This window comes from Botryllus schlosseri, chromosome 14, assembly GCF_051294905.1.
Source record: "Botryllus schlosseri isolate E-star chromosome 14, Bs_hap1, whole genome shotgun sequence".
Classification (NCBI taxonomy): Eukaryota; Metazoa; Chordata; class Ascidiacea; order Stolidobranchia; family Styelidae; genus Botryllus; species Botryllus schlosseri.
Window position 1 is genome coordinate 5,125,957 of NC_137249.1, and position 17,961 is coordinate 5,143,917.

At 41.3% G+C, this 17,961-nt stretch overlaps 1 protein-coding gene and 2 long non-coding RNA genes across 4 annotated transcripts; 1 reads left to right on the forward strand and 2 right to left on the reverse strand.

Annotated features, from left to right (window-relative positions):
- Positions 1-204: 204 nt before the first annotated feature.
- Positions 205-1,231, forward strand: LOC145455531 (uncharacterized). Its single transcript, XR_013920360.1, has 2 exons — positions 205-756; positions 826-1,231. It is a non-coding gene; the product is annotated as an uncharacterized LOC145455531 (long non-coding RNA).
- Positions 1,181-14,454, reverse strand: LOC145455529 (uncharacterized). 2 transcript variants are annotated; one of them, XR_013920359.1, is made up of 3 exons: positions 12,484-14,454; positions 12,139-12,423; positions 1,181-1,532 (listed from the first exon to the last, which is right to left on the reverse strand). It is a non-coding gene; the product is annotated as an uncharacterized LOC145455529 (long non-coding RNA). The 2 variants fall into 2 exon arrangements; XR_013920358.1 differs by lacking the exon at positions 1,181-1,532 and having other exon boundaries at positions 12,052-12,423; positions 12,484-14,429.
- Positions 14,455-15,783: 1,329 nt separating this feature from the next.
- Positions 15,784-17,271, reverse strand: LOC145455526 (troponin I, fast skeletal muscle-like). Its single transcript, XM_080333510.1, has 5 exons — positions 17,069-17,271; positions 16,827-17,006; positions 16,588-16,677; positions 16,075-16,239; positions 15,784-15,988 (listed from the first exon to the last, which is right to left on the reverse strand). Exons 1-5 carry the CDS (start codon positions 17,078-17,080, stop codon positions 15,977-15,979), a joined length of 459 nt encoding a protein of 152 aa, XP_080189636.1. The 5' UTR covers positions 17,081-17,271; the 3' UTR covers positions 15,784-15,976.
- Between the last annotated feature and the right edge of the window lie 690 nt (positions 17,272-17,961).

A 17,961-nucleotide genomic window follows, 5' to 3' on the forward strand; every position in this document is an offset into this window, starting at 1 on the left:
AGGCTGCCGCACTTCTCAGCATTTTTAGTCCGTGCGCAACCACCGCGCGCGTATCTCATTTTGACATGTTTCTGCAGGTGGATTTAAATTGATGATGACAGTGATGTCGGTGATGTCACCAAGTACTACGATATTTTGGAATCGGGAAATGAGGAAACTTTTCAAATTTTTCAGACTTACAATACTGGGGTGAAATCAGTAAAAAATGGTAAATTTCCACGAAATTCCATGTGGAAGCGGAGTAATTGCCGTGGAAAAATTTTGGATTCGAATAAAATAGTATTTACGGTGGGCCCAACTATTTATAATTAAAGGGGCACTGCGCTCTAAATATGATGTGGTCTCAAATTGAAGGGCAAAACGAAAAAAAAATTTTGGCCGCAGCCGTTTTCTTCAGAACGCCACCGTAATGGAGCTGCAATTTATTGAAATTTCCAGAAACGCACCCGGCTGCAGCCGTCGCGGCTCCGGGTAATTTCTTAACCCGTTACATGGCACGATGACTTCATCGTCGCACTTGCTGGACGCGATTACGCAGGCACGCAGTGGACGAACTGTAGATAGTTGTCAGCCGATGTTATGAAGCAAATATGTCTTACACGCCAAGGTGGTGTAGATACGGCGTTCCACGGACGATATTGAAATTTGCACCTAAACGTCTTCATTTTACTTATGACACAATGCTTGCACGAACCAAACTGGCTGTCCTGGACCACAATGCGAATGTTGGCAGATTTCCTGCGGTGACACAAGAAGGTTTGCTGTGCAGATGAAATGTTTGCAAGTCAAGGTATTCAGTTACTTACTCTATATTTGTTTAAGCAGGTGTTCTACGATACAAAAAAAGTTACTCTCGGTCAGCAAAAGAGTGGATCTTGAAAAGCAGACGAACCACTATGCGAGAGAGCTTTTGAGGCGAACTGCTGAGAATCGCACTGGCATCAACTTCCCCAGTAACATTTCAAGAAGTGTGCATCCAGTCAGCATTGCACCAGAACCAGCCCCCTCTAAAGAGGAATTACTTTCAAAACGTCGTTCTAGAACGTGACTTGGATACAAAACATCTCTCTATCGTACATCTTCGAGTTGTATGGCATGTGGTGCAATGCTGCGTAGCTTACTAGTTCAATTTCATTCTTCCACTGCCTGACTGCCCTGTTGTAATACCCTGGCTATGTAGTCCTCGGATGTTTCTTTTATTATTTATTTTAATAAACGAGTAAGCAAAGTAGTGGATGTATCAGGCACAGCAGCCATTGGTGGAATATAGAATGCAAACAGTTCCAGGTCCCTGTCTAATGATACAGTAACAGAACTGATTTCGACATATATAGCAGAGCTGCAGTGTTATCAATCACAGTTCGTTTTCTATCTGTCATTTGAAACCGACATACAGTCCATCATCACTAGGGTACTTTTGCCTTGTAGCAGTCACACTGCACGCTGGCAAGGGCATCCTGTTTTTGCTACCCAAAACGTCGCCATCAATAATCCATTCCAGTATGTGTCGATAAGACACCAAGGGATATTGTCTGCAATTGGAAAACATCAAAGGATATTGCAGCAATAAAAAAATGCTGAAAACTAATACCAGCATATATACGACGGAGAGTATAATGCTCCCAATTTATAAAGTGTAGGCATATATATAAAAGCATGCGAGAAAAGGTGAAGAATGCAGGAAATTGGGGTCAAGTGTAGAATACGGCCACCTCGAGAAAGTGATCCCCATGACCATCACCGATCAGTGTTGCACCTGAAACTTCAGTGCTGCACCTGAAACTGTCGGAATTCAGAGTGCTTCACGTAGTTACCGACTATGCTCCCCACTAGACCCTATAAATCCTGTCAAGGTTCCATATTATATCTTATCATATTATTATATCTTGAATTCACAGATACACATGCCGGTGACGAGCAAGATTACATTTTACATCGCTCGCTCGCATACCAGATGAACGGCTTGTACAAGAAATCGAAAGAAAGGGGAAAGGAAGCGACTTACTCCAATCTCTTCACCACATTATGTATTGTGTATCGCATTTTTATCGAAAATATAAAAAATAAAACGCATGACGCCTATGCCCGCGCAGTTGCCCAGAAAAGACCCGACGTAAGAAAGTACTCATGTACACTTATGTGAAGACACTCGCATAGTCGCGTATCATACCAAGTGTACTTTCCAGCCACAATAGTTATGTACAGACACTCGCATAGTCGGGTATGATACCAAGTGTACTTTTCAGCCACAATAGTTATGTACAGACACTCGCATAGTCGCGTATCATACCAAGTGTACTTTTCAGCCACAATACTTATGTGAAGACACTCGCGTAGTCGCGTATCATACCAAGTGTACTTTTCAGCCACAATACTTATGTGAAGACACTCGCATAGTCGCGTATCATACCAAGTGTACTTTCCAGCCACAATAGTTATGTACAGACACTCGCATAGTCGGGTATGATACCAAGTGTACTTTTCAGCCACAATAGTTATGTACAGACACTCGCATAGTCGGGTATGATACCAAGTGTACTTTTCAGCCACAATAGTTATGTACAGACACTCGCATAGTCGCGTATCATACCAAGTGTACTTTTCAGCCACAATACTTATGTGAAGACACTCGCGTAGTCGCGTATCATACCAAGTGTACTTTTCAGCCACAATACTTATGTGAAGACACTCGCATAGTCGCGTATCATACCAAGTGTACTTTGCGGCCAAGGCTACTCATGTAGGTACTCTCCAATAATAGGGCATGATACCAAGTGTACTTTTCAGCCACAATACTTATGTGAAGACACTCGCATAGTCGCGTATCATACCAAGTGTACTTTCCAGCCACAATAGTTATGTACAGACACTCGCATAGTCGGGTATGATACCAAGTGTACTTTTCAGCCACAATAGTTATGTACAGACACTCGCATAGTCGGGTATGATACCAAGTGTACTTTTCAGCCACAATAGTTATGTACAGACACTCGCATAGTCGCGTATCATACCAAGTGTACTTTTCAGCCACAATACTTATGTGAAGACACTCGCGTAGTCGCGTATCATACCAAGTGTACTTTTCAGCCACAATACTTATGTGAAGACACTCGCATAGTCGCGTATCATACCAAGTGTACTTTCCAGCCACAATAGTTATGTACAGACACTCGCATAGTCGGGTATGATACCAAGTGTACTTTTCAGCCACAATAGTTATGTACAGACACTCGCATAGTCGCGTATCATACCAAGTGTACTTTGCGGCCAAGGCTACTCATGTAGGTACTCTCCAATAATAGGGCATGATACCAAGTGTACTTTTCAGCCACAATACTTATGTGAAGACACTCGCATAGTCGCGTATCATACCAAGTGTACTTTCCAGCCACAATAGTTATGTACAGACACTCGCATAGTCGGGTATGATACCAAGTGTACTTTTCAGCCACAATAGTTATGTACAGACACTCGCATAGTCGGGTATGATACCAAGTGTACTTTTCAGCCACAATAGTTATGTACAGACACTCGCATAGTCGCGTATCATACCAAGTGTACTTTTCAGCCACAATACTTATGTGAAGACACTCGCGTAGTCGCGTATCATACCAAGTGTACTTTTCAGCCACAATACTTATGTGAAGACACTCGCATAGTCGCGTATCATACCAAGTGTACTTTCCAGCCACAATAGTTATGTACAGACACTCGCATAGTCGGGTATGATACCAAGTGTACTTTTCAGCCACAATAGTTATGTACAGACACTCGCATAGTCGGGTATGATACCAAGTGTACTTTTCAGCCACAATAGTTATGTACAGACACTCGCATAGTCGCGTATCATACCAAGTGTACTTTTCAGCCACAATAGTTATGTACAGACACTCGCGTAGTCGCGTATCATACCAAGTGTACTTTTCAGCCACAATAGTTATGTACAGACACTCGCATAGTCGCGTATCATACCAAGTGTACTTTCCAGCCACAATAGTTATGTACAGACACTCGCATAGTCGCGTATCATACCAAGTGTACTTTGCGGCCAAGGCTACTCATGTAGGTACTCTCCAATAATAGGGCATGATACCAAGTGTACTTTTCAGCCACAATACTTATGTGAAGACACTCGCATAGTCGCGTATCATACCAAGTGTACTTTCCAGCCACAATAGTTATGTACAGACACTCGCATAGTCGGGTATGATACCAAGTGTACTTTTCAGCCACAATAGTTATGTACAGACACTCGCATAGTCGGGTATGATACCAAGTGTACTTTTCAGCCACAATAGTTATGTACAGACACTCGCATAGTCGCGTATCATACCAAGTGTACTTTTCAGCCACAATACTTATGTGAAGACACTCGCGTAGTCGCGTATCATACCAAGTGTACTTTTCAGCCACAATACTTATGTGAAGACACTCGCATAGTCGCGTATCATACCAAGTGTACTTTCCAGCCACAATAGTTATGTACAGACACTCGCATAGTCGGGTATGATACCAAGTGTACTTTTCAGCCACAATAGTTATGTACAGACACTCGCATAGTCGGGTATGATACCAAGTGTACTTTTCAGCCACAATAGTTATGTACAGACACTCGCATAGTCGCGTATCATACCAAGTGTACTTTTCAGCCACAATAGTTATGTACAGACACTCGCGTAGTCGCGTATCATACCAAGTGTACTTTTCAGCCACAATAGTTATGTACAGACACTCGCATAGTCGCGTATCATACCAAGTGTACTTTCCAGCCACAATAGTTATGTACAGACACTCGCATAGTCGGGTATGATACCAAGTGTACTTTTCAGCCACAATAGTTATGTACAGACACTCGCATAGTCGCGTATCATACCAAGTGTACTTTGCGGCCAAGGCTACTCATGTAGGTACTCTCCAATAATAGGGCATGATACCAAGTGTACTTTTCAGCCACAATACTTATGTGAAGACACTCGCATAGTCGCGTATCATACCAAGTGTACTTTCCAGCCACAATAGTTATGTACAGACACTCGCATAGTCGGGTATGATACCAAGTGTACTTTTCAGCCACAATAGTTATGTACAGACACTCGCATAGTCGGGTATGATACCAAGTGTACTTTTCAGCCACAATAGTTATGTACAGACACTCGCATAGTCGCGTATCATACCAAGTGTACTTTTCAGCCACAATACTTATGTGAAGACACTCGCGTAGTCGCGTATCATACCAAGTGTACTTTTCAGCCACAATACTTATGTGAAGACACTCGCATAGTCGCGTATCATACCAAGTGTACTTTCCAGCCACAATAGTTATGTACAGACACTCGCATAGTCGGGTATGATACCAAGTGTACTTTTCAGCCACAATAGTTATGTACAGACACTCGCATAGTCGGGTATGATACCAAGTGTACTTTTCAGCCACAATAGTTATGTACAGACACTCGCATAGTCGCGTATCATACCAAGTGTACTTTTCAGCCACAATAGTTATGTACAGACACTCGCGTAGTCGCGTATCATACCAAGTGTACTTTTCAGCCACAATAGTTATGTACAGACACTCGCATAGTCGCGTATCATACCAAGTGTACTTTCCAGCCACAATAGTTATGTACAGACACTCGCATAGTCGGGTATGATACCAAGTGTACTTTTCAGCCACAATAGTTATGTACAGACACTCGCATAGTCGCGTATCATACCAAGTGTACTTTGCGGCCAAGGCTACTCATGTAGGTACTCTCCAATAATAGGGCATGATACCAAGTGTACTTTTCAGCCACAATACTTATGTGAAGACACTCGCGTAGTCGCGTATCATACCAAGTGTACTTTTCAGCCACAATACTTATGTGAAGACACTCGCATAGTCGCGTATCATACCAAGTGTACTTTCCAGCCACAATAGTTATGTACAGACACTCGCATAGTCGCGTATCATACCAAGTGTACTTTTCAGCCACAATACTTATGTGAAGACACTCGCATAGTCGGGTATGATACCAAGTGTACTTTTCAGCCACAATACTTATGTGAAGACACTCGCGTAGTCGCGTATCATACCAAGTGTACTTTTCAGCCACAATACTTATGTGAAGACACTCGCATAGTCGCGTATCATACCAAGTGTACTTTTCAGCCACAATAGTTATGTACAGACACTCGCGTAGTCGCGTATCATACCAAGTGTACTTTTCAGCCACAATAGTTATGTACAGACACTCGCATAGTCGCGTATCATACCAAGTGTACTTTCCAGCCACAATAGTTATGTACAGACACTCGCATAGTCGGGTATGATACCAAGTGTACTTTCCAGCCACGATACTTATGTATAGACACTCGCATATTATAGAAATGGCCCTGACCCTGACTCCTACTCCAACGTCCGGTCAAATGTAGATAGACTCGAACTATAGCCAATGGCAGCACGTTTATCAACAAAACAAAAACGAAACGAAATGTAGAAAAAAACGGAATTACGAAATTGCAGGCACACTTCGATAACTAGATAATTCTGAGCAGTCAAATCTCAATAAATTAAAGGGCTCATTTTACACTGGGTGTTGCCTGGCGATTTCCTGAACAATGTCCGAAAAGTAATGATCTCTTTCTCTGGTCCGACGCCACATCCATTCATCGACTGGATCAGTGCTTATCAATCGAGTGTATCTCGCAACCGAAGGTGTTCCATACTTTTTTAAATAGTTTACCACTCTAATGGGGTGTGACAATAAGGGTGTCCTTCCTTGCAATGGGGAAAACTGTTAATATGATTTTTGTCTCATTAACTGAATCAGTTACGCCAGATATTACTAAGCAGAGAATCAATATGGCGATGTCCTGTAGGCCTATATCTGTCATGTTCACGCATTAAGTCAAGCAGCTATGCTTACACGAGTCTATGAACTGAGAAATGAAGTAGCAACTTTCCTCTAATATCGCCGACTCATAATCTTGTAATCGAAAATGGGTATCTCTTCTTGCTTTCCTGGTACATTTAACGTCGCATCTGAACAAATTGAATTTGCAACTTCAGGGGGATAGATGAGATGTTTAGGCGCATTCTAAACGAATCTGTGACTCTTGAAATGTCAACAGTAGCCTACAAAGAAAATTATGCTCACTTTCCTATACTGGAGGAGAGAAAACCTAGTACCAACACTACATTTCTAACTGTGATACGAAATTTAACTACTGAATAAGTGAATATTCACCCGCTTTTCCAACATTCCTTCTCTACAAAATGAATTCTGACTATTCAGTACTCCGTTTAATGTGGACGCCAATACCATTGCCGGAAAATTTCAAATGGGCCTTTGTGAAGTGCGATGCAGTTGAATTCATTGACATATTTCATACAAAGAGCATATCGCTGGATGACTTTGACAAAGAGCACGTTCTTGAAATTGGTCTTTATCCCAGCTTGTCCAGCAATGTAAAAGAAATGGCATCGATACTCATGTAGGTACTTTCGCATAATTGGCCATGATACCAAGTGTACTTTGCGGCCAAGGCTACTCATGTAGGTACTCTCCAATGATAGGTATGATACCAAGTGTACTTTGCGGCCAAGATAATCATGTAGGTACTCTCCAATAATAGGGCATGATACCAAGTGTACTTTGCGGCCAAGATACTCATGTAGGTACTCTCGCAAAATAGGGCATGATACCAAGTGTACTTTGCGGCCAAGATACTCATGTAGGTACATGTAGGCATGTCGAGAGGCATTGTACAGTCAGAATGCGTCCTTATGTACGTCAACCCACATTGGTCACATGAAGGTATCATCTTCAACAATGGTACATGCTCATAAACCGGAAAAAACATTGTGATTAACAATGAACTTAATAATTGATCACGGTGGAAGAGTTTCCGGGCCTGATGAACACGACTCTTCCATGTGTAAGTCGAGCAATAACTTCAGCAGCGTTTGGTCAACAAAAGGCGGTGAAGATGTGAATGCAAGTAACGAATGAATGAACAGGAAAGAGAAACTTGCAAACTTGCAGGAATATAATTAAAAATTAGGCGCAGTAGAAACTATAGTGGCCTTTAGAATTAGGCTGATTTCTATCTATGAATAATTTTATGTTGTAATAAAAGTTGTAAAACAAATCATCGCTAAATAATATATCATTTCATTTCATAGCCCACATTTATCAGTAGCCTAAGCATGGCGAGTTTAGTTGGTGTAGGCATACCAGAGCTCATTGGAATGGGCGCGCTGTCAAGCAACACTGCAGCCATTCAGTTTTTCAGGCAGCATGGACTACTTGCAAGGCAACAGAATTGCCCACAATGCAGCGTGCCATGCGCTGAAAAATTCAGGAACGTCAAAGATCAGACCGCCTGGCGTTGTCCGGTAGGAAGTCATACATTTTTTTTTGTTGGAGCCAGAAACTAATATTTTGTGACATTTTTCATTCACAGAAATGCAAGAATTTTTGGAGCATACGTCTTGGTTCTTTCTTTTACAAAAGCAATCTGACGGTATTGCAACTACTGTACCTCCTCTACTTTTGGTCACAGGACCATTTGCAGGTCTCGATCATACACGAATTAAAGATCAGTAATCGGACCTGCATTGACTGGTGTCAATTTTTCAGGGAGGTAATTTCCAAGTTTAATTGTATAGCATGGCACTATGATTACTCTGTGATATTTTCAAGGTCTGCTCGAGTGAGCTACTGAGAGGCTCCGGCGTCGTTGGTGGTCTAGGACACGTTGTGGCTATTGACGAGTCTGTCATAGCCAAGCGCGGCCGTGGGGCAAACGCCCAGGCAAGGCCCGTCCCACAACAGTGGATATTTGGAGGCGTGGATCTTGCAACGAAGTTTGTATACAGAAAATACCACCCAAGGTTAGCAAAACTTAAAGAATAATAAATGTTTTATGCAGTCAATGCTTCATGCGATTCGTCGATCGTCGCGACGCCGGTACACTTTTGCCGATTATTCGGCAATACATTGCTCCAGGGACTGAAATTTGGTCCGATCAATGGGCTGCATATCGTGGCATAAACGGTAAAAATATATATTTCAACGATAACGATCACTTTCATGAAAGTATTTATATTTCGTTAACAGGAATGGGCCTGAATTATACGCACAAATCGGTGTGTCATAAGGATTTATACGTGGCACCCGACGGCGTGCATACCAATAATATTGAAAGTCAATGGCGAGATTGCAAAAGAAAATTCAATCGCATGAATGGTTCGGTAAGAAGTTTTGTGCCCTCCTATATTGATGAGTGGATGTGGCGAAGAACTAGAGATAGGGCACATTACTTCCCCGATATCATTCATGCGATTGCGACTCATCCAGAGTATCAATTTTAATATGAGAATGCACCATTCCTGCAATTTCGTTCAATTTTCTTTGTTTCGTTCTTTCACAAATAAACATGATACACCTGAGTATTGTGGCTGGAAACAAGATTTGATGAGTACAGGGCTGTGGAAAGTACCTACATGAGTATCTTGGCCGCAAAGTACACTTGGTATCATGCCCTATTATGCGAGAGTACCTACATGAGTATCTTGGCCGCAAAGTACACTTGGTATCATACCCGACTATGCGAGTGTCTGTACATAACTATTGTGGCTGGAAACTACACTTGGTATGATACGCGACTATGCGAGTGTCTTCACATAAGTATTGTGGCTGAAAAGTACACTTGGTATGATACGCGACTATGCGAGTGTCTGTACATAACTATTGTGGCTGAAAAGTACACTTGGTATCATACCCGACTATGCGAGTGTCTGTACATAACTATTGTGGCTGAAAAGTACACTTGGTATCATACCCGACTATGCGAGTGTCTGTACATAACTATTGTGGCTGGAAAGTACACTTGGTATGATACGCGACTATGCGAGTGTCTTCACATAAGTATTGTGGCTGAAAAGTACACTTGGTATGATACGCGACTACGCGAGTGTCTTCACATAAGTATTGTGGCTGAAAAGTACACTTGGTATCATACCCGACTATGCGAGTGTCTGTACATAACTATTGTGGCTGGAAAGTACACTTGGTATGATACGCGACTATGCGAGTGTCTTCACATAAGTATTGTGGCTGAAAAGTACACTTGGTATGATACGCGACTACGCGAGTGTCTTCACATAAGTATTGTGGCTGAAAAGTACACTTGGTATGATACGCGACTATGCGAGTGTCTGTACATAACTATTGTGGCTGAAAAGTACACTTGGTATCATACCCGACTATGCGAGTGTCTGTACATAACTATTGTGGCTGGAAAGTACACTTGGTATGATACGCGACTATGCGAGTGTCTTCACATAAGTATTGTGGCTGAAAAGTACACTTGGTATCATGCCCTATTATTGGAGAGTACCTACATGAGTAGCCTTGGCCGCAAAGTACACTTGGTATGATACGCGACTACGCGAGTGTCTTCACATAAGTATTGTGGCTGAAAAGTACACTTGGTATGATACGCGACTATGCGAGTGTCTGTACATAACTATTGTGGCTGAAAAGTACACTTGGTATCATACCCGACTATGCGAGTGTCTGTACATAACTATTGTGGCTGAAAAGTACACTTGGTATCATACCCGACTATGCGAGTGTCTGTACATAACTATTGTGGCTGGAAAGTACACTTGGTATGATACGCGACTATGCGAGTGTCTTCACATAAGTATTGTGGCTGAAAAGTACACTTGGTATCATGCCCTATTATTGGAGAGTACCTACATGAGTAGCCTTGGCCGCAAAGTACACTTGGTATGATACGCGACTATGCGAGTGTCTTCACATAAGTATTGTGGCTGAAAAGTACACTTGGTATCATGCCCTATTATTGGAGAGTACCTACATGAGTAGCCTTGGCCGCAAAGTACACTTGGTATGATACGCGACTACGCGAGTGTCTTCACATAAGTATTGTGGCTGAAAAGTACACTTGGTATGATACGCGACTATGCGAGTGTCTGTACATAACTATTGTGGCTGAAAAGTACACTTGGTATCATACCCGACTATGCGAGTGTCTGTACATAACTATTGTGGCTGAAAAGTACACTTGGTATCATACCCGACTATGCGAGTGTCTGTACATAACTATTGTGGCTGGAAAGTACACTTGGTATGATACGCGACTATGCGAGTGTCTTCACATAAGTATTGTGGCTGAAAAGTACACTTGGTATCATGCCCTATTATTGGAGAGTACCTACATGAGTAGCCTTGGCCGCAAAGTACACTTGGTATGATACGCGACTATGCGAGTGTCTTCACATAAGTATTGTGGCTGAAAAGTACACTTGGTATGATACGCGACTATGCGAGTGTCTGTACATAACTATTGTGGCTGAAAAGTACACTTGGTATCATACCCGACTATGCGAGTGTCTGTACATAACTATTGTGGCTGAAAAGTACACTTGGTATGATACGCGACTATGCGAGTGTCTGTACATAACTATTGTGGCTGAAAAGTACACTTGGTATCATACCCGACTATGCGAGTGTCTGTACATAACTATTGTGGCTGGAAAGTACACTTGGTATGATACGCGACTATGCGAGTGTCTTCACATAAGTGTACATGAGTACTTTCTTACGTCGGGTCTTTTCTGGGCAACTGCGCGGGCATAGGCGTCATGCGTTTTATTTTTTATATTTTCGATAAAAATGCGATACACAATACATAATGTGGTGAAGAGATTGGAGTAAGTCGCTTCCTTTCCCCTTTCTTTCGATTTCTTGTACAAGCCGTTCATCTGGTATGCGAGCGAGCGATGTAAAATGTAATCTTGCTCGTCACCGGCATGTGTATCTGTGAATTCAAGATATAATAATATGATAAGATATAATATGGAACCTTGACAGGATTTATAGGGTCTAGTGGGGAGCATAGTCGGTAACTACGTGAAGCACTCTGAATTCCGACAGTTTCAGGTGCAGCACTGAAGTTTCAGGTGCAACACTGATCGGTGATGGTCATGGGGATCACTTTCTCGAGGTGGCCGTATTCTACACTTGACCCGGAAATTGTCGTTTATATCCAGGAACCATGTCATAAGTCCAAGACCCTGTCATAGGTCCAATACTAAACAAAACAAAATGTTCTAGGACCCACTTGTTAGAAAGCCTTCTGCCAGGACCATGTGGTTGATTGTTATTATTCCAGTTTTTTCTGTTCACTTTGAAAAACGTTTCAAGAATTGAGGGATGTATATGTAGGAGAAAATCGTCATGTTCTGTTATGCAAGTCGACCCTCCATTCCCAAGAAGCTCCATTATTTGTTGTATTTCCCTGCAGCAGACGCGCTCATTCTGGTTTGTCATGGATGCACAGTTCAAGCAACTGCACCATTCATTCATTGTCTAGTGTCCGAAGTTGACTCTGGTTTTCTGACGATTCCTTTGACCAATACAATGAGATTGATAAATTGCATTCAAGAAACACAGGTACAATACTTACAGAGAAATGAGTTTGTGCTTCTTGAGTTGCAACAAGACGGGCGAATTCCTCCTCTGAATATTGTGGCTCGAATTGATACGGCAGGCTCTCACCAAATATCGTGATATCATCGAAATCTTCTACATCTGTATCTTCATCAGAAGTTACGTCATCAACAAGATCTTCTTCCATACCATCAATAATTTTAACAAATTTTACGTTATCTACGTGTCAAAGGAATTGCATGAATGAACTGATGGAGACAGAAGATTCGTTTGTGAAACTGAGAACAACAATGTTACGATAAAAATTTCCACAACAATATTGGAACTTAGATGAGAATGAAATAATGATATCCTTGTGTTGACTATCTATACATCTGTGTCTTGAACAAGTAAACTGGACCGTATCAAGATAGTTGCTATGCCATGGGTAAATGATGCAAAATATCTTGTGTCTGTCTATTCCACAAGACCACCACTCCAAAGGTTGTGCACTGTGCTGTCGTTAATACATCTTGAAAATGACAGCTGTATCTGCATCAATATACAACTGTAACGGCATCTCAGTATCAGTCAACTGGCAAATACTATAGAGTCATGACAAGCTCCAGACACAAATCATCCTGACTTAACACCGTACGTTGAGCGCCGCCTTGGTGTGCAAGACATGAGTCCTTCACAACATCGAATGACAACTATCTAAAGTTCGTCCTCTGCGTAATCGCGACGAGCAAATGCGACGATGAAGTCATCGTGCCATGTAACGGGTTAAAGGGGCACTGCGGTCTAAATATGATGTGGTCTCAAATTGAAGGGCAAAACGAAAAAAAAATTTTGGCCGCAGCCGTTTTCTTCAGGACGCCACCGTAATGGAGCTGCAATTTATTGAAATTTCCAGAAACTCATCCGGCTGCAGCTGCCGCGGCTCCGGGTAATTTCTTAATCCGTTACATGGCACGATGACTTCGAGAAAGGAGGACACTTATTCAAAATTTTCAGAAATAGAATAGTGGATCAAGTATAGAATCCTGAAAATATAGTAAATTTTTCAGACTCCGTGGTCGGTCGACTAAAAAAGGGATAACTTTCCAGCTCAACTCCGGAAATACAGTTTTTCTTTCACACTCAACATTAGTTGACTATTTGGTTGAAATTCTTTTCATCCGCACAAGTACGAACCGTCACACAGGTTGAGAAGCACTTTATGCTGTAGCCGTTTTTCAGGGTAACAGTAATTTCTTATCCACAACACGAATACCACCAGTCAGGGTTCCCCATGAACATGACAAAATTCATGACATTCAAAATTGGTGGTTCGGGTAGGCTACTGTAGGAAAATTCATCATCCCTAACCAAAATCCAACGGTACGCAAACCTAACCTGAACCCACAACTCCGCAGCTGACCCTAAAACATATTATTCATTATATTATAATCTTACTAATCCTCAAGCCATCATCTTATGATTCTCCAACCTTAATGCGAAACCAATTATGACCGCTCTGAATTTTGAAATGTTCAGAGGGCACACTGATTGGTGATGGTAATGTTTTATACACAACATAAGAATAGGACATGATCTATTCCTGCCCTCAAGAAATAGAATACACTAGGCCCAATTAAGAGAAAAATCTGCTGACTGAATATCGTCCGTGGAACGCCGTATCTACACCACCTTGGCGTGTAAGACATATTTGCTTCATAACATCGGCTGACAACTATCTACAGTTCGTCCACTGCGTGCCTGCGTAATCGCGTCCAGCAAGTGCGACGATGGAGTCATCGTGCCATGTAACGGGTTAAGAAATTACCCGGAGCCGCGACAGCTGCAGCCGGGTGCGTTTCTGGAAATTTCAATAAATTGCAGATCCATTACGGTGGCGTTCTGAAGAAAACGGCTGCGGCCAAAATTTTTTTTTCGTTTTGCCCTTCAATTTGAGACCACATCATATTTAGACCGCAGTGCCCCTTTAAAGAATCGGTCACCGTAAATACTATGTTATTCAAATCCAAAATTTTACGACGGCAATAACTCCGCTTCCGCATGGTTGGAATTGAGCCAAATCTGGTCAGTATCGTTTCTATATAGTAGGCTTACCATGCGTCTTCTTTCAAGAGGATTTGTCCTCTTTTTTGACTTTTTTGAAAGTGTCCTCGGAGGACGCCCTTTTTGTCTTCTTTTTTGAGATTTTGTCCTCTTTTTTGAAAATTGAGGTAAGATTTAGAGGAAATTGCGAGTGATATGCCACAAATTAGCACTGAAGTGACGCTCAGGCGCGTATGTCGGAGTGAAAAACGGTGATTTTAGCTCTGAGCGAAAAAAAATACCTTTTTTTTTTAGTCATCCACCTGGCAATGTGGGGAGAAAAACGGTATTTTGAGTTCTGAGCGGAAAAGTTGACCTTTTTTTTTTTAGTCAACCGATCACAAAGTGGGAAAAATTTACCGTTTTTTGAGAATTCTACTCCGGTTTTGCAAGTTGCAATTTTCTGAAAAAGTGTCCTCTTTTTAGATTTCCAAAATATGGTAAGCCTACTATATATAGACAACCTAACCTAAATTCACTTTCCCTCACGGGCCGTGTTACTTTATTGTGTGAGTTTGCAGGACTCTGTTGAATAGATTTATATTAAATTACAGAATAAACTTCTAATCTTCTGAAGTAATAGCATTGTTAATGTCTTATAACAATAATATGTAGTCGCCTGGTCTGCATTCAAACACTATACTCCAAGTCGTTTCGACGCCTTCCTATCTTTTCATTGTATCACGGTTTTGTGGTGTTTTAAAATGCTGAAAATATTAATAAACTGATACTGAAAGTCGTGCAAATTATTATGTGATCATAAGTAAGCTACTACCGTGCCGTAGACGGAATCCACACGCCTATGCATTGTTTATACAGGGGATTCGAAATTATTATTAAAACTAGGCCTACACATCAACTTTCAAACAACCTCGGAAATCCAACCTTGCAAATTTAATTTGTTTCATTTCTTCACCAGGCACCATAACTTCAACCGCTAAAAATGCTAATTTTATTATCACACCTGTATTTTTCACATCAGATGTACCAGAATGCGCAATAATGTGTAAAAGATAAAATATTAATAAAGCTTGTAAATTTATTGGCCGGCAGTGATTCGCACAGGATGGTATCAGCTCTAACACTCTTCATTTTGTAGCGTGTAGCACGTAACACCAACTCATAACACTAACACACACTCTCGGGAGAGTTAGCAGTTTGAATAATGGTGCCAAATGTGCAAAGCGGCTCGCTAGAGAAAAGTCTGGGCACCCCTACTCTGTAGAAAACATCGTTGTTTCGTCCAGTCCAGTTTTATTTGGTGATGTTATTATAGGCTACGTATAACATAAGTAGCCTAAGCTATGTAATGCAGGCTATACACTCGACAGTCGTAGGCTATTTCCAGCTTTCGTCGTGTAGCTCATTTATTTACAGACTGACTTCACAAAGATTGCAATAGCTCGAAGTGTTGCTTTCAGGAACATCTATTTCTTCCCCTGAAAAATAACCAAATATATACTCAGTTTCGCAACATGCAGGTTGCCACACCCGCTCAAAAGTTTGCAATTGAATTGATAATCACCTCATTTTTAGCGCTCTTCAGGTTTGACCTCAAGTCCATGGTCACCTTGTGCTTGGAGCCTAGCAAAGCGCGCAGCATTTGATCAGCTGACATTCGGACACGTCGCAGAGGTGGCCTTTTGAATTTTCCTCTTAGGTCGAAGATTTTCTGATTCAACTCTTCGATCTATTTCATGAAGTAAGTTTTATAGACTTCAATCCGCTACTGGGGAAAACGAGTAAATATACTGTTGATAATAATTAAATGTAATATTACAAGGATTGTAACAAACCGCATACTTCCAATCCAACAAATGGTTCCAAATAAGATTCATCCTTAAAGATGATTTGAATGGCGTGGCTTTCATGCTTTGATCTCATGCTTATCATTACAATTCAACCATGCACAGCACAGTTTTATTGGCGCTAGCATAGCAAGTCTACAATAAAATGTACGACTCCCTCTGGTAGGATATACGACGAACCAATTTACTTGATTTCATGTTAGATTTGTACTTTGTATCCATAAATGCACCTCGTTATCATTTTTCTTCACTTTCACTTCGATGTCGAATCGTGCATCATCGATTTTATCAATTTTGGCGTGGAGTTCACGGCATAAATCCTGAAACAAAAAATGTTCTTGGCATGAATATTTAGCCATCATTATAAAATTAAGGGGGTAGATCGTTCCGAAATATTTCCAATGCAATAGCCAATATATAGCCAATATATAGCAAAATTCTATGATCTAAGGCGACCATATAAGTTTACCATCAGTTCTTGTTGGGGCATGCTTGATAGATTTCCAAGTGGCTCGATTCTGGTATTTAAAATTCTCTTTTTTTCTTCGGCCTTGTGCTCAGCTTCCCTTTTCAAATCCTCGCGGGCTTTGTTCAGCATAAGCGACTTGAGCTGCTGCTTACGCTGATGAGTCATCTTTCGCGGGGCTCCCTAGTACAGACATTTTTTTAAATTGTTAACACGTACATCAAGAAATGTTATTTCATTCTTACATCGTCTGCCATAGTGCTGGACGGCTTCTGTCTTTAGCTACAGAAATACGTATTATATATCTGTTTGACTGAGTCTGAGAATATAATAGTCCTATAGCCTTTGATAAACAAAAATCTAAATGTATCAACGCATCGACGTTGAGAATTTCTGAGGAAGGATAGGCTACCAATTCAGTCGTATATACTAGGACGCATCGTTTTTCAACTGGCATTAAATTAGTAATGGCAGCGATACAGATGGTATCTGAACGTGTTGATGACTTCTTAATCACTACTTAGCACCTATATGGCACATGCGACAAGAACTGCGAAATATGTCTTACAAACAGATTAGAATGCACGTGCAGGCGGTGATTCCTTGAATCTAATTTCTGGATATTTGATGTTAGTTCAATGCTTTCCGCAAGGTATTGTTGATATCGCTGACGAAGTCACTCGTGTTGGCTGTTGGCAGCCGTAGCGCAAAATTTTGTCAAACTGCTCTCGATCGCAAGCTACTTAATTGTCACACGGATTACGAATAACCTATATATATATATCAGTTACCATGTGGTCTGGCACTACAACCACCCAAAATCACTCACAAATACTAAAATGATCATTTTCACGAACAATCGCGTTACGATGACGATATTTCTCCTCATTCATCTAGCTAGTTCATTTCAATCATTCAGTCGCTTCTAATTCTATTTCATCAAATTAACCACCACTCTTTAAATCCTTGTTCCAATCGAAATTGCAATATAGTATCATCTGGTGGGGAGATGCCAGTGTTAGCGCACTCAAACCACTGCAAAAACTTCAACACCAGGTCCTACGCATCATAGCCCTTTGGGGCTAGGTTGTGCGTCCAACAAATCACCTGCTCAAAAGATTCGGTGTCCTAAACATAA

Excerpts from the sequence above, each read along its gene's own strand:
- LOC145455526 (XM_080333510.1), bottom strand. Across the intron at positions 16,678-16,826 it reads TGCCCCAACAAGAACTGATG|GATTTATGCCGTGAACTCCA; the intron begins GTAAACTTATAT and ends TTTTTGTTTCAG. Across the intron at positions 16,240-16,587 it reads TGAAGAAAAATGATAACGAG|ATCGAAGAGTTGAATCAGAA; the intron begins GTGCATTTATGG and ends TTCATGAAATAG.